The sequence below is a fragment of the Zalophus californianus genome, chromosome 1 (assembly GCF_009762305.2).
Source record: "Zalophus californianus isolate mZalCal1 chromosome 1, mZalCal1.pri.v2, whole genome shotgun sequence".
NCBI classification, from domain to species: domain Eukaryota; kingdom Metazoa; phylum Chordata; class Mammalia; order Carnivora; family Otariidae; genus Zalophus; species Zalophus californianus.
The window spans coordinates 41,185,814-41,200,797 of record NC_045595.1 but is presented as its reverse complement, the minus strand read 5'-3'; the positions used below and the strand labels follow the sequence as shown (position 1 = coordinate 41,200,797).

Here is a 14,984-nt window from a genome sequence, read left to right as displayed (position 1 = left end):
TTCTTGTTCTTTGCTTATGCTGGATCTTGATATAACTTATAAAGAAAACAAGTAGTATGAATTTGTGTTTGTTTGCTTAGCCAGAGAAACAGGGAAATGCATATTCCAAGATAAACTGATAGCGAAGTTTCCATGGCAACAAAGCAGGCTATCATAATATTTATATCCATCTATTATGCTTTAGTTTATTTTAGGGTATGCTGTTAAAATGACAAAATAATACATGCCTTATTTTCTTAAATAACTTTATAAGAGATTGGGTTTTTCTCTGGGTTAAAAATTTTAAAGACCTCATAAAATTAATAAGAAGTCTTATTACAAATGTAACTTTTTATTATTCCCCATTATTGTAAACTACTACATTTTTTTTGTTTATAAAAGTTTTAAAATTGATGTACATGACACAGTAAGTCAGACCCAGTGTTAAAGTTAGGGGGAAATACGCACATTTCTTCAAATTTCAGTTATGTTTTGTGGGAGATTCTTTTTTTCCTAGCTGTTTACTTTGTAAGCTTTAACAATTCAAGAGATCTGCTGCAGAACAACAGAAATCAACTATGCAAGGTAGTGCTCTAAGATAATATCAGTCTCGCACTGCTGTTTTGTGTAGGTTAATGTACAGGTATATGAGAAGGAAATCTCTTACTGAAATCCTAGGATAACATCGATTTATACACCTAATACGTAATATATGCAAAACACCATTCTGTGTGCCCGGGATATAAAAATAAAGCAGAAAAAATTCTGTAGTCTTGTGAAGCTTTCTAGACAGGATGGGGGAAGGAGGTCGGTACTAAATAAACAGTGAATACACCTTACAAACAATATTGTATAATGGCTGTGAAAAAACACGAAACTACATAAGATTATAGAGACTGATGCCTAACGGGGGAGCATTTACATCTAAATAGGTGTTGTCATTTACATTTTAAAAACCCTGTTTCAGTGATCAGTGCCTTTGATCACTATATCGGACCCGCAAGGGATTCCTGCACAGGTGGTATCCCTCTTTGTGAGAAGGAGGAAACAAAGACACCATGTGATCAAGGAATCAGCTGACAAGTTTCCATAAAGGGGGACCATATCTTTTCACACACAGCCTGGTAGGCACTGAATAAGATTTGTGGAATAATTGAGTGAATGATTGAAAGAATGAACATACCTTAAATATGACTTTCAGATTGAGCAAATATTATTTATGCCAATTTCCTAAGGTAGAGTTTCTAAAGCCTGAAAAAGAGTCAGAAGCTTAAACTTTAATTTGGATGTGATGTTCCTCCCTTTTTTTTTTTCTGTATTAGAAATCAGAGGATGTGCCATCAGCCTAGCTCTTGATACTTAATTAGCAGTATGACTGGGCAAAATCTAACCTCTCACAGCCTTGATTTGCTCATGTTAAAATTGGGAATAATAATATATATTGCCTATCTCACAGATTTTTTTTCTTTTTGAGAATCATGTGAGATAAAATACATGAATCTCTAGAGGTTCATGTACTTCTAAAGTCATTTCAGTCCTTTAAACTGAATTGGATAAGTATCTTTTTCAGGCAATCCATAAGAAATCTTTGATTTCTCTTTCTCTTATTTTTAATGAGAATTTTCAATATGAAGTGATCATATAATTAAAGAAAAAATAAACCTCATTAGCTTTTTGCTATGTAGCAAGGGTGATCTTTGAATGCCAGACTCCAGGAGTTCTCATCACCTATGAGCCTTGCTATTAGTGTGGAAATGTGCTGCTGAGTGAATCATTAAAAAATTAACTATTTGTAAATAAGTGTAAGGATTCCATATTTGACATTTTTTTCCTGTAGTGTTAGGAGAGTTACTACATTATGCTAGTTTGTTTTTGTTTTTAGTATTCCTATGACAATAAAAGTCAGTATATAATGTAATACCATATATTCATTGCTAAAATTATATGTATATTAAAGGCAACTGTTCTGTGACATTTATAAACAGTCTCAGTGACTGATCTACTCAGCCAGCTACAGGTACCAAAGATCTGGAGCTTTTGAAACTCATTTCATGTGTTGAATTTAACAAATATTACATAGCAACTACTCCATCGGTTGTGAGGAGAAAACAATAGAAAATATGACGTTCCCGGGGAGAGAGTCACACCAATAAAAAGCAAAAGGCTAAATATAGATAAAAGGGAGTAATAGTTGAAGGCTTCAAAGGAGCAGGAAAAATGTTGGCTGGGCTTGAATGATGTAGGTTTGGAAAGATGAGGCTAGGACATGTAGGGTGTATCCTTGCCAGGGGAGGTAAAGCAGCATGCTAATACTTGTTGAGCACCTAATATATTCCAAGAATTTTGCGTTTATTTTCTCATACAGTCCTCTCAGCGGTTTTCTGACACAGGTTGTATTACCTGCACTTTTCAGATAATCTTAATTTTTCAGAAGAATCAGTGCATCAAAGAGGTTGAGACTTTGTACGACTAGTTTTAGTAGCAGATACTCCAACTGAAGTACAATTTCCCCAAATTCTTTGCTGAAGAAGCCATGGACATATTTTAATTTAGACTGTTAAAAAGCGTTTTAAAAATGTTTGAGAACATAGTTAAGATAACTACATTGAAGTATTACATGTTCCCATATTCAGAATATAGTCAGTTTACGTTATTTTTTTTTTAATTTTCAAATTGGCAAGTAGATGTTCCTAAATGAAAGGACCAAGTATATCTTCATATTACTAATGATTAAAATTCCTTGATGGCATATCCAACAGGATGGTTAATTTTTGAATTATAACGTTTTAATAGTCTTGAGAATTCAGCTTTCTTTACTTGGTAATGTTTTGTATAAGAACGCTGGCTTTTTCTAGGGTCCTATTAAAATCAAATTAACTTTTAAAATATGTTTTTTGGGGACGCCTAGGTGGCTCAGTTAGTTAAGCGTCTGCCTTCGGCTCAGGTCACGATCCCAGGGTTCTGGGATGGAGCCCCGCATCAGGCTCCCTGCTTTGCGGGAAGCCTGCTTCTCCCTCTCCCACTCCCCCTGCTTGTGTTCCCTCTCTCGCTGTCTCTCTCTCTGTCAAATAAGTAAATAAAATCTTAAAAAAAATCTATGGTTTTTATACAGATTTTCTGATTTATCTCGTCTCTGATATACCTGAAGATCTTTGTTTCAAAGAAAAAAGGAAAATGATTTATAGTTTTGCCAGATAAGTTTTTAAAATTGTGGTTTTGATGGTAAAGCTGAGATTTTTTTCTTAATTCATGAAGAATAAGAAAAAAACATTTTCAAGAAGTAAAGATTTACTTTTTCAGTTTATGTTAACTGTTCATGTGTTAAACTTTAGTATTATAGGAGAAATTAAATCCATAATCAAGTGAAGAGAGTTGTTTTTTTGTTTGTTTTTCCTAGATTTAATATACTAGAAGAGCAAAACTGTCAATAGCATAAATATTAAAGTATTCTTAATTTTTCTTGTTTGATTTAACAACCCAGCATTTACTTTTTTCTCAATACATAAAGGGGCTTTCTTATTTGATATAGTCAGGACCAATAGTTGCAGGGTTGATTGAAAAATTCTTTTAAAATGGGCAATTATTTTAAAAAGGATATGTATATAGCATGAAAATTTTATTTTTGCTTTGAATATGTAATTGTACATGGTTTTTTTGCTTTCTGTTTTTGTTTTCTAGTTTTTATTTATTTTTAAAGATTTTATTTATTTATTCATGAGAGACAGAGAGAGAGAGAGGCAGAGGGAGAAGCAGGCTCCCAAGGAGCAGGGAGCTCGATGTGGGACTCGATCCCAGGACCCTGGGATCATGACCTGAGCCGAAGGCAGACGCTTAACCATCTGAGCCACCCAGCCACCCTGTTTTCTAGTTTTTAATGTAGTGTCAAAAGCTCTTCTTTGATTAAAGGTTGGATGTTAACAGTTCATTGTATTATTGGTATAAATCATACCCATATGAATCTTTTGAGACTTCCAGTTATAGTTTTTTTTTTTTTTTTTTAATTTGAGTAATAATTTTAAAAATATTTCTGAAGCATCCTGGGTACAGAAATGATCTAAAGATTTTTATTTTGTATTTTCAAGATTGTATGGCTGTCTGGCCCCATCCCAACATTTTGACATCAGTTTTTGGAAAAGGGTAAATTTTCTTTATTGAGTTTTCCAGAAGTCTTTAAATTTATTTGTATATAAACATTAGCTCATTTTCTTCTTTCCTTATACCTATTTCATCAGCTTTCTTTGGTATTTCTCTAGTAACTTAATTTCAACAGCAACAAAATATCTAAGCCGAGCAATTAGTTTTGTTAACAAATACAACAGAAGGAAGCAGAAGGACATGGTGGAGAATAGGTACTAGGCACAAGCATTCTGTTTGGTCTGGGCAGTAGACAGTACCTTTTATAGAGGGATCATGTCGCCTAAGTTGAAGCCATTTGTCCTGGATAAGTGCATTATGAGGTCTGTGGAAAGCCAAAAGAAGAGATGGAGGAGGTCCCAGCCCTCTGCCCTAGTCTTGTTGGAGAGATAGATCTAAAACACAACTACCGAATAGTTCAGAATTATCAGACTATGGCTTCCTTCGCATAGGATTGAACTTTTTTGACTAGACCTTGAGATATATATAAACTTAATGTAAATTGAAAGTAGAGGATGGGGTCCAAGTTGGAGAAGCAGAAATAGTCCAAGTGACAGGCTGTGCTCGGTTGTCCCAGTACCTGAGACATAGACACATACTTCACATACATATACATACATATCTGTTGAATCAATGACTGAATATTAGGATAAGGAATGTGGACTTTATCATCTAGGCAATGAGGAATGAATGTAGATTTTTGAGCAGATATTGAAATTGGGGATATGTTTTATGAAGAAAACTGAACTCAATGCTGTGGGTACAGGATAGGTAGTTTGGATGGGAAGGAAGAGACCACAGCTGAGAAGAAAAGCCCAGAAGTTGGCTAGGCTTATTGCACACATAAAGTTAAAAGGAACTGGACCAAAATCAATGGAACTGTCCTCACCACTTATGACTGTCTTTGTCAAAGTCCATAATAGATTTGAGCCACAGCTTTTTGGAAAATGGAAAAATAATGTCTTTATAATAGAGCTCTTTTGAAAATTAAATGAGATAAATTTCAGAAAATTTCTATCAGAGAGCCTAGAAAATCCATTCATCCTTTAATTTCTTCCTATATCCATTTCGTCAATATTGATAAATTGTATTCTTATAACATTGGGGATGCTGAGGCGTAAAAGACAGACAAGCATACTGGAGTCATATGCTTACTACTATAGACAGTTGAATGTATAATTCCAGCAAAATTAAAATGGTGGCAGTGAGAAAAGAGAGGGTAGGCTTTGCAGAACAATGAGCATGATCGAATAGAATGAATTCAGCAGACATAGGAAAGAGAAGTGACAGATTGGATATGGAAGTCATAGAGAACAATAATAGGAAGATGGAAGTTGGAAGAGGAACTGGCTTTATAAGGGGCATTATGAGCATCGGAAAATGAAATGTCAAGTATGAGGTGGCAATTGGACGTCCAAAAAATGTCTGGAAGGCAAGTAGAAAATGCTCATTTTGAATCAAAATTTTGGTAGACATGTCACTGGTATAGACATAGGGGTAGAAGCTTCAGACTTGATGAGGTTCCTGAAAAAAAAAAAAGTAAAGAAATGATAGCTGTCATTTATTGAACACCTTTAAATTAGACACCATGTTAAGAAATTGGCATGAGTGTACTTATTTCTTCCTCACAAATACAAGCAGAAATCATTGCTATCATTATGTTCAATGTACAGATTATGAAAGTGTGAATCAACAAGTGAAGTAATGTGCCCCAGTCACACAGTCTCAGAGAAGGGATTTGTACCTGAGTTTGTCTAATTCCAGAGGACAAAGACCTGAGTTCCACCCAAGTTAAAAACTCGGAGGAAACAGACGGTTAGGATGGGGGGTGAGGAGATGTTTACAAAAGTCAAGTATGAGGGTCATTGGAAGATACGTTTTTTTCAGATGGGGTAATCTGTGCATGTTTGAAAGCATAGATGACAGATGAGAGAGAGTGAAGTAGGGACAGGTGTAAAACCAAACACTCAGAAGGAAGAACACAACTTGTGTGCCCTTCTATAATTTTTTGCATTTTTTTAAAAGACCGTATTTATTTATTTGACAGAGATTAAGAGCTCACAAGCAGGGGGAGCAGCAGAGGGAGAGGGAGAAGCAGACTCCCGCTGAGCAGGGAAACCGAAGATGCAGGGCTCGATCCCAGCACCCTGGGACCATGACCTGAGCCTAAGGCAGACATTTAACCATCTGAGCCACCCAGGCGCCCCTAGACCAGCATTTTGTGCTCAGGGAAATCCAATTAGTTTGTTACTCTTGCAGTGTATGTGGCTGATGGTTGGGGGTGCCAGAGCACTGGGGTGATGGGAGACAGAGGGAAGCTGAACTGTGGGATACCTGTGTGGAAGGTCTTAGAGAATATGTTTACGTGCTTGGCACTCACCCTTTATGCCAAAATTCCCAAGTTGTACTTAAAAAAACAAAATGAAGCTGTTCCTGTAAATGTTAAGATCTTATTAGCTGCTTCCCTATATGCTAAGTAGGCTTAGCAAATACTGAATACTTGGGGCACTTCGTTGGCTCCATCAGTTAAGCATCTGCCTTCATCTCAGGTCATATCCCGGAGTCCCAGATCGAGCCCTGCATTAGACTACCCAGCGGGTAGTCTACTTCTCCCTCTGCCCCTCCCCCTGCTCGTGCTCACACACTCTCTCTCTCTCTCTCGCTCTCTCAAATACAGAAAATCTTTAAAAAATACTGAATACTTAAGTCTGCTTGGAAACTAAGAGTACACCTGTTTTAAAACCTCTTTTAAAAGGCCGGGCTTAAAATAAGAAATCTGTTTGCAACAGACATTTTTGGGACCCAATGTGACATCCCCTTTGCACACCTTAATTTATTTGCAGGAGGGTAGACAGTTCCTTGCAGGTTCACAGTGAAAGCTCTGAGGAGTATAAAGGAGTTATTGCCCTCAGTGAAAACCCTCCGCTGTTGCGGTTGGGAGCCTGTGTATAAATGCCCCAGACTCCATCTTGCAAAATGACAGTTCTGCACAGCATTTGTCAGCTTATTGGAAGTTTTTGTACAATCAAGCCGTCCTGGACATTAGTAGCAGCTTCTTACTGTCCTCTCTCACTCCCTCCTACCTCCCGAGACCATCTCCCACACACACTCGATCACCGGTGGCTCTGCTTTTGCAGAAACGAAACTGAAACACTAGTGAACTTTGTTGAACAAGCCATTGTTTTTACATAAGGGAACATTTTTATTTTCCAAAGACACACATGTTGCCACAGTAGAATTTTCCCTTAGGGACTTCAGAGTTGATGAAATGTTTTGAGAATCAGGCTGGTATATTAAATAAGAAAGGGAACAAACTAAGAGGAGACACTTTGAATTTGGGGATTGGGATACAGAGCAGAAAATGATGGTTAGGTTTTGGACTTGCGGATACCGAAGATGATGGAGCGTCAGTTGGCTATGTCTTAATATTCAGATTTGGGAGATCTTCCGGAGGCTTCTGTGTTTCAGGAAAAAAAAGGAAGAAAACTCATGGTCATCCTCCCAAACACAGTTTGTTTGCGTTTTCCTTTTCACAGTGGCACATGCTTTAATGGGATTTTTCGACTAATTGAAATTCTACCACTTGTAGTAGAAGCTGAATCATTTCCTGGGATTCTTCTTTATTTATAACACCTGGTACCGTGGAGATGAAGATGAAAACCTTAACGAACTGCGATTTTGATTTTTATTGCCTTTCTGGATGTGTTCATTGAGTTTTTTCTTAGCTTTTGTACAGGAGTGCACAGCTTTCTTTTACTAAAAGCTATCCGATTCTTTTAAAGACAGTCCTGTCATTTACACTGTTCAGGTGGTGATCAAATTCGGTAACTACAAACCACTAAGTATTTCCACATCAAACGTTAAAGACATTTAAAGCATGACGCACAGAAGACTATTACATTGCCTGTGCCTGTGTTCCTTTTGCAGTTTATTTAATTATCACTACTGGGTAATATGTTGAATTTTAATTGAAAAAGTAACTCTTCACCTCATAGCATCAGGTAGAATTGTGTTACGCAAGTAGTAAAGTTCACATGCCGTTTTCAGCGATAATGATGTTTAATAGTTCCTCATGCTCTAATTGCAAATGACCACAAGGTATTTGGAGGCAAAGCTCTAAATTTTTAAGTTTTAGGACCATTCAGTCAGCTGGTCAAAATTTCTGACATATTGCCACTTTTATGCTTCCTTTTAATCCTCTTCGGGAAAAAAAATGATTTGTTTTATTTTGCAGTCTTTTATTTTCATCCTTTTTTGTATTTATGACATATCCAATTGCACGTATGTGTACCTAATTCAACATATGGCCTTTGGCAGCATTCCACATAAACTGTTCTACACAGAATTCTTTGGTCAGATATGTTTAGGATACTCTAATACCCATCCGACATTATTAGACCTCATCAGTGCCTATTTTATGTTAAGGTCTCTGACTTACTCTGCATAAAGAAACTCATTTAATTGGGCTCAACACAGCATTTCCCAAACTGACTTTGGTGGGAACTCTGGCTGATTTGAAGTCCTGCAGAGGTAGACTTTCACAGTAGCCCTGCAGTTATACTCAGTAACATTTCACATATTCTGCTCGCTAGGTGATTACCTGAATTAATCTACATGGAGATACCAGCACCAGCAATACGTAGCAAGTGGAATTGGATTCCAAATTGAGCACATGAGTGTCAGGAAATCAGAGTCACCCCAGTCTTTTCTTTGTATGCATCGCAGGTTTCTTATGGTCTTGGTTTCCTCCCCACAGCCTGGGGAGATGAACCTAAAAGTCAAGTCCTTAAGAAGTCCATGGAAAACCTGCTCCATCCAGAAAATCAACAGACAGGCATCAAGGCAGACTATTTTATATGCCAGGAATGATGTGTGTGAATTTTCACAGGGGAAGCAGTCTGAATGAGGAGTGCACTTCTTTCCTGACTCTACACACCTCCTTTTGATGCCAGCCTTGGAGATACTGGCCCCATGGTGTGCTTGGAGCTTTGGAGCATTCCAGACTGCAGGTGGTGTGGAGGAAATATGGAGGTCTGGAGTTTCTTTTTGTTTTTCACTCAGATTTCCCCAATTTTACATGTATTCGTGTGTGTGTGTGTGTGTGGATTCTATACAATTATATCACATATGTAGTTTGTGTATCCACTACTAACATCAATATCCCTGACAGTACCCTTTTATAACCACACCCATATCCCAGCTCCCACCTCTCTAAACACTGACAAACTGTTCTCTATTGCTAAATATTTATTTATTTATTTATTTATTTATTTATTTATTTATTTATTTATTATATAAAGGGAATCATACAGCATGTAACCGTTCAGGATTTTTTTTGTTTTCAGGCAGCATAATTCTCTGAAGATCTATTCAAGTTGTAAAGTGTATCAATAGTTTATTGCTTCTTATTGTTGCATAGTAGTCCAGGATACCTCTGTGCCACTGTTAGCTTAACCAGGACGTCTGGGTTATTTCCAGTTTAGGGTTATTGCAAATAAAGCTGTATTAACTTTCATATACAGATTTTGTGAAGGTATGTTTTCATTTTCCTGGGATAAATGGGTGATATGGTCGTTGTGTGTTTAGTTTTGTAGGAAACTGCCGAACTGTTTTCCAGAGGGGCGGTAGCATTTTGCATTCCAGTTCCTCCACATCCTTGCAAGGTCTAGTGTCGTCACCATCTATTATTTTTAGCCATTTGGATATGCATGCTGTGTTATCTCATTAGGGATTTACTTTGTATTTCCCTGATGGCTAATGATGCTGAACATGTTTTCACGTTCTTACTGGCCATCTGTATATCCTCTTCAGGGAAGTGTCTGTTCAGGTTGCTTGCCCATTTTCTAACTGAATAGTTTTGTTTTTTATTATTTGAGTTTTGAGAGGACTTACATATTCTAGATGCTATTCATTTGCTGGGTAAGTGGTTTGCAAACATTTTTTTCCCAGTCTGCAGCTGGTCTTTTCATTCTCTTCACATGGGCTTTCAAAAGGCAAAAGTTTTTTATTTTGATCAAGTCCAGTTTATTAGTCTTCTCTTAATGATTCAGGTACTTGTTTTCAAGTCTTTTGTTATCAAAAACTCTATGCCTAGCCCTAGATCCCAAAGATGTTCTCCTTTGTATTTCTCTGAAAGTTCTGTAGTTTTCTTTTATTATATTTAAGTTTCTGATTCATTTTGAGTTAATTTTCATATATGAGTGAGTTTTAGGTCAATTTTTATTGTTGTTTTCTTTGCTGGAGGGGAGGTGGGTGGGGCGATGGGGTAACTGGGTGACGGATATTAAGGAGGACACTTGATGTAATGAGCTCTTGGTGTTGTATGCAACTGATGAATCACTAAACTCTACCCCTGAAACTAATAATGTACTATATGTTAATTGAATTTAAATAAAAATTAAATTAAAAAATTTTTAAAAATCAGTTGAGCATATTTACATGAGTCTATTTCTAGGCAGTTTTGTTCCATGGATCTGTGTATCTATCCCTTTACCAGTACCACACTGTCTTGATCATTGTGGCTATAAAATAAGCTTTAATATTAGGTAGAGTGATTATTTCCACTTTAGTCATCTTGGTGAACATGGTCTTAGCTATTCTAAAGGCCTGTGCTTTTACACATAAAATTTAGAAAAAGCTTGCCTGTACCTTCAAAAAATAAAAGCAAAACAAATTTTTTAAATGTGCTGGAATTTTGTTAGTAATTGCAGTAAACCTACATATCAGTTTGCAGAGAGTTCATACTATGTTAAGTCTTCCAGTCCATGAACACAATACAGCTCTCCATTTGCTTACATTTGATTGTTTTCTATCAGTATTTTGCCACTCTTGGCATATACATCCTTTGCATGTTTTATTATCTGTATACCTAAGTATTTCAGTTTTTTTGGAATGATTGTAAGCAGTTTTGCAGTTTTAATTTTGGTTTCTGCACGTTCAGTGTTAGTGTCTAGAAATCATATCCTCTATCTTATTTAACTCATTTATACTGAGAAGTTGTGCTTTTTGTTTTGTTTTGTTTTGTTTGTGATAGATTCCTTTTCATTTTTTATTTAGACATGTCATCTGCAAATAGAGGTAGTTTGTTTCTTCCTCTCCTAACTGTATCCTTTTTATTTCTTGTCCTTTCATTATTGCAGTGTTTAGAACTTTTAGTACAATCCCAAGAGTGTTAGGTAAGAATGGACCTCCTTGTCATATTCCTGATGTTAGAGGGAAAGCCTTCAGTCCTGTATCATCAAATATGATGTTACCTGTGCTTCTTTGTAGATGCTTTTTTATCATGTTGGTTTGTGATTAAAGTCCAGCTAATTAGAAGTTCCAGAATAGTTACAGAGTTTGACAGAATTTGAAAAGGAGACAAAAATAAATTTCTGATAAGTTTCTATCTAAAAAGTCCTGGATTTAGTTTTTATTTATTTTGACTCATAAGGAGAGTTTGTTCTAATATAGTTCTTACCAAGCATGGATTCCATGCAGCCCTCCATTGAGTTTGGGTTACACATGTACCCTTCAAGTAGGTATCTAAAACGTTTAGAAACGTTTTAGACACTTAAAACTCCCTTTATTTGGATGGTATGGTTTTGCAGTTCCAGCTCAGGCACACTTCAGGAACTTTAACGTTTTGATTATTTTGCATTTAATTACACATTTAAGAAAATATAATATATATAATTTAATAAAATATAATATTGTGTTATCATATCGTTTTTGTAGGGGAACTTCCTGTTAAAGTAAGTGCAGAAACACAATATTTTCTTCTTTTATGGGTGCGCATAGTGAGTTTTGCTGAATAGCTTTATTCCATGCTTATAACCTAGTAATTTAATGCTGTTTTTCAGTAACATTAAAATGAGGCAAGTAGACCTCTTATTCCATTCAATCTGGTAGGCTGATTTAAGGTGCTTAGAATATTCATAGCTGTCTACAGTCTGTAGTTTTATCCATTTGAAGATAATTATTTTGCTTTTTACCTTTTTCAAGGCAGAGTTGAAATTTTCCAAGTTGTGTTCTGAAGTAGACACCCTGCCTCACCACATAGGTAATTTATATGAACCCTTAAGAGCTATGAAATGAGTGTATTCTTTCACAAATTGACAGTGCAATTGTTCTGATACATAAAGTGACACCACTGAGTATATTAACTGTGGAGTTCACAAGTTTTGGGTTCAAAGAAACAGATTTTTTTCTCTTCTTCCTTTTCTTCCCCTAAAGGCTTAAGCTTTGTTCAAAATGAACCAACAGAATTTTCTCCCTTCTGTAATTTATGCTGGAGAATGAGAATCAGAATTTGTTGTCCTGGACTGTGACTGGAAGAAATTAAACAGTTTAAAAAATAATAATAATCACTGCTGATCCAAATAGCATTTGCCTTGATTGCTTTATTAAAAACTTGGGGGAGAAAAGAGTCTTTGGACAATTATAAAAAACGGTTTTCATTTTTTTCACAGCTACAAATATAGAGAAATAGGTGGACCTAGTTGACTGCGATCCTTTGAGTTCTAACTGGAGGGTAGTTTTCAGTGGTACCTACTTTGTGTGGAACCCTTCAAGGCATGGTACAATAGGACTTGTAACCAGAATCTGAATGTTTTTAATTCTTTTTGTGAATAACAACAGTATTTATAGGTAAAATAAAATTTATTGGAGCTACTTAGGATAAAATATTTTGGGAGAGAAATTCACGAATAGCTGGCTTTCATTTATAGGTAAAGCTACACGTCTTCACGATTCGATGAATCACTATGGCGAATGTGGATGTTGGTCTGTGTGTATTTTTGGTTCAAGATACTTCATTTCCTTCTTTGAGTCATACTGTCTGGTTATTTCATTCCAGTATGCTTTATCCCTTGGGATAGCCCAGGCCACTTCTGACACTGTTCCAGCACCACAGGATTAATGGGTCTATATTCTTCTCGTATTGCTGAATTTCTCAGAGGCCTTAATAAAGAAATCAAAATCCCAATTTTCCTTCTCCAAGCAAATGTTCTCCTCTTGAGATTCCTGAGAAAGGGTTTTAAAAATTATCGGATTGTCTCTGTGTGAAGATTTTAATTTGTATTGCCCTTTCTGAAATTCCGTTTTGTTTTGTTTTCCAATCAGATCTTGAAAATTTTAAAACCAAAATGAGAAGTACGGTGTCCGTGCGTGAAGGCCAGGGAGTCGTCCTGCTCTGTGGCCCACCGCCACACTCTGGAGGTAAGAAGTGGTCTGTTTGTGTTTTTTATATTTACTGAATAAGTTTCGGTGCAAGACCAACAGCGTATGTACTGTTATTGCTTCCTTAAATTACCCTAAGAAAATTGGTAACCCAAGTATTGGATTCTGTCAACTGAGTTGGAATATAAGAAACTCTACAAAAGATAGTTCATCCAGGGAAGTTTATAAACGTAATTTATTACAACAAGGAGTGTTGTAAAGGCAAGTGAGATCCAGTTTGTTTCAGTTACCTAATGGTGCTGAGCAATGCTTCTTACACCATATCATTTGTTATTTAGTTTTAGACCATGACATACATTCAAGTCTTTGTGGAGTCTTTGTGGTTTCCTTCTGTCTCCACCCCCCCAACTCTCTCCTTTTTCCTCTTTCTCTCCCCCTCCCCCTCTGTCTCTCTCACTTAAACATATACACTTAAACATGATGATTAATATATGCTATTGGATCTCTTTACATATGATATACATATGAAAATGATACGTGTATGTATATTCACATCATTTTCATTGGGGTGTTGGAATTACAAATTTTATGCTACATTGGTATAAATTGCAATACTGCTGAAAATTCAGAAGCTTAACAAAATAGCTACCTGAATGAAAATGAACTTCACATCTGAAAATAATTTAATAAGCTTTGCTCCCCAGTAAGAGCCTGGAGTGTTGGCTCGATTTTACTCTCATGCTTACTCCTGCAAACTTGGTCACTTGCAGGAACAAAGAGGTCATTATTAATGTATAAATCACTGTTCTTGGAGAAACAAACGATTCTGTTCTTGAGAGGATGGGAATTACTGAGAGACGTACAGGTTAGAGAGGATCTTCCTGACCAGAAGCAAAACTGAGAACGCTTCCCATCATAGTGAAGTTTATTCAAATGAAAATATGATGGACTTTGTTTTGTGACATACGTGACTTGTCGTTTTAATCACCAAACCTTCAGTCCAATAAAACAAACACATCCCATTTTCACTATCTTATCACTTGAAGTATATGAGCCAAGGGAAGGTTGCAAGGGTAGGGCTTGATTAGCAGACATGACTGCCGTGGTGTTGGGGATATAGGTTTACACTGGGCTCCCCGATCTACTTTGGTAGTGTATATTTTCTGGAATCTTGAAGTTCCAAAGGAATTTTAACTTGGAAGGGAAACGGAGTCTCTTGAATGCCGATAGAAGTAACTGAGCTCAAACTGGCTTGAAGAAAATGGGAAGTTTCCTGGCCCCACATCACTGGGATGATTAGTTGGCTTCTAGGTGAGCTGTAGGGTTGTCGGAGAGATGCACCGCCCAGAAAGACTTGCTGCCTCACTGTGGGTAGCGGTGTCAGTGGAGAGCCTCTAGGTCTCAGCTCCCTCCCAATCTCCTCAGCTGTGGAGTGCCAATTGCCCATAGTCTCACCCTGTCTGCAGCCGCCCACATCTGGACTCATTGTTCATTCAGGGCAGGAATTAAAGGTCAGCCCTTTCTGCTCAAGACTAGGGAGTTCTGAGGGGCAGTCCTTCCAGAGCCTCCTACGAACATGTCCAGGGGATTGTTGGATCATACCACAGTTGGACTTCGTTCTCTTCCTAGTCCTGCCCCTGCTTCTTTCCTTTTACAAGTTTTGATCATTGATAAACATATTTTATCCCAAACTCTGCCTCATTTCTGCTCCC

At 36.8% G+C, this 14,984-nt stretch overlaps 1 protein-coding gene across 4 annotated transcripts in view; it reads left to right on the top strand.

The window, feature by feature from the left end:
• Window positions 1-14,984, top strand: part of CNTN3 (contactin 3) — a 333,748-nt gene that overhangs the window by 175,109 nt on the left and 143,655 nt on the right. For all 4 annotated transcript variants that reach the window (XM_027585016.1, XM_027585017.2, XM_027585018.2 and 1 more), the window contains exon 5: window positions 13,216-13,311. In XM_027585016.1, the coding sequence (XP_027440817.1) occupies window positions 13,216-13,311 (96 nt within the window). The remainder of the gene's footprint in view (window positions 1-13,215; window positions 13,312-14,984) is intronic.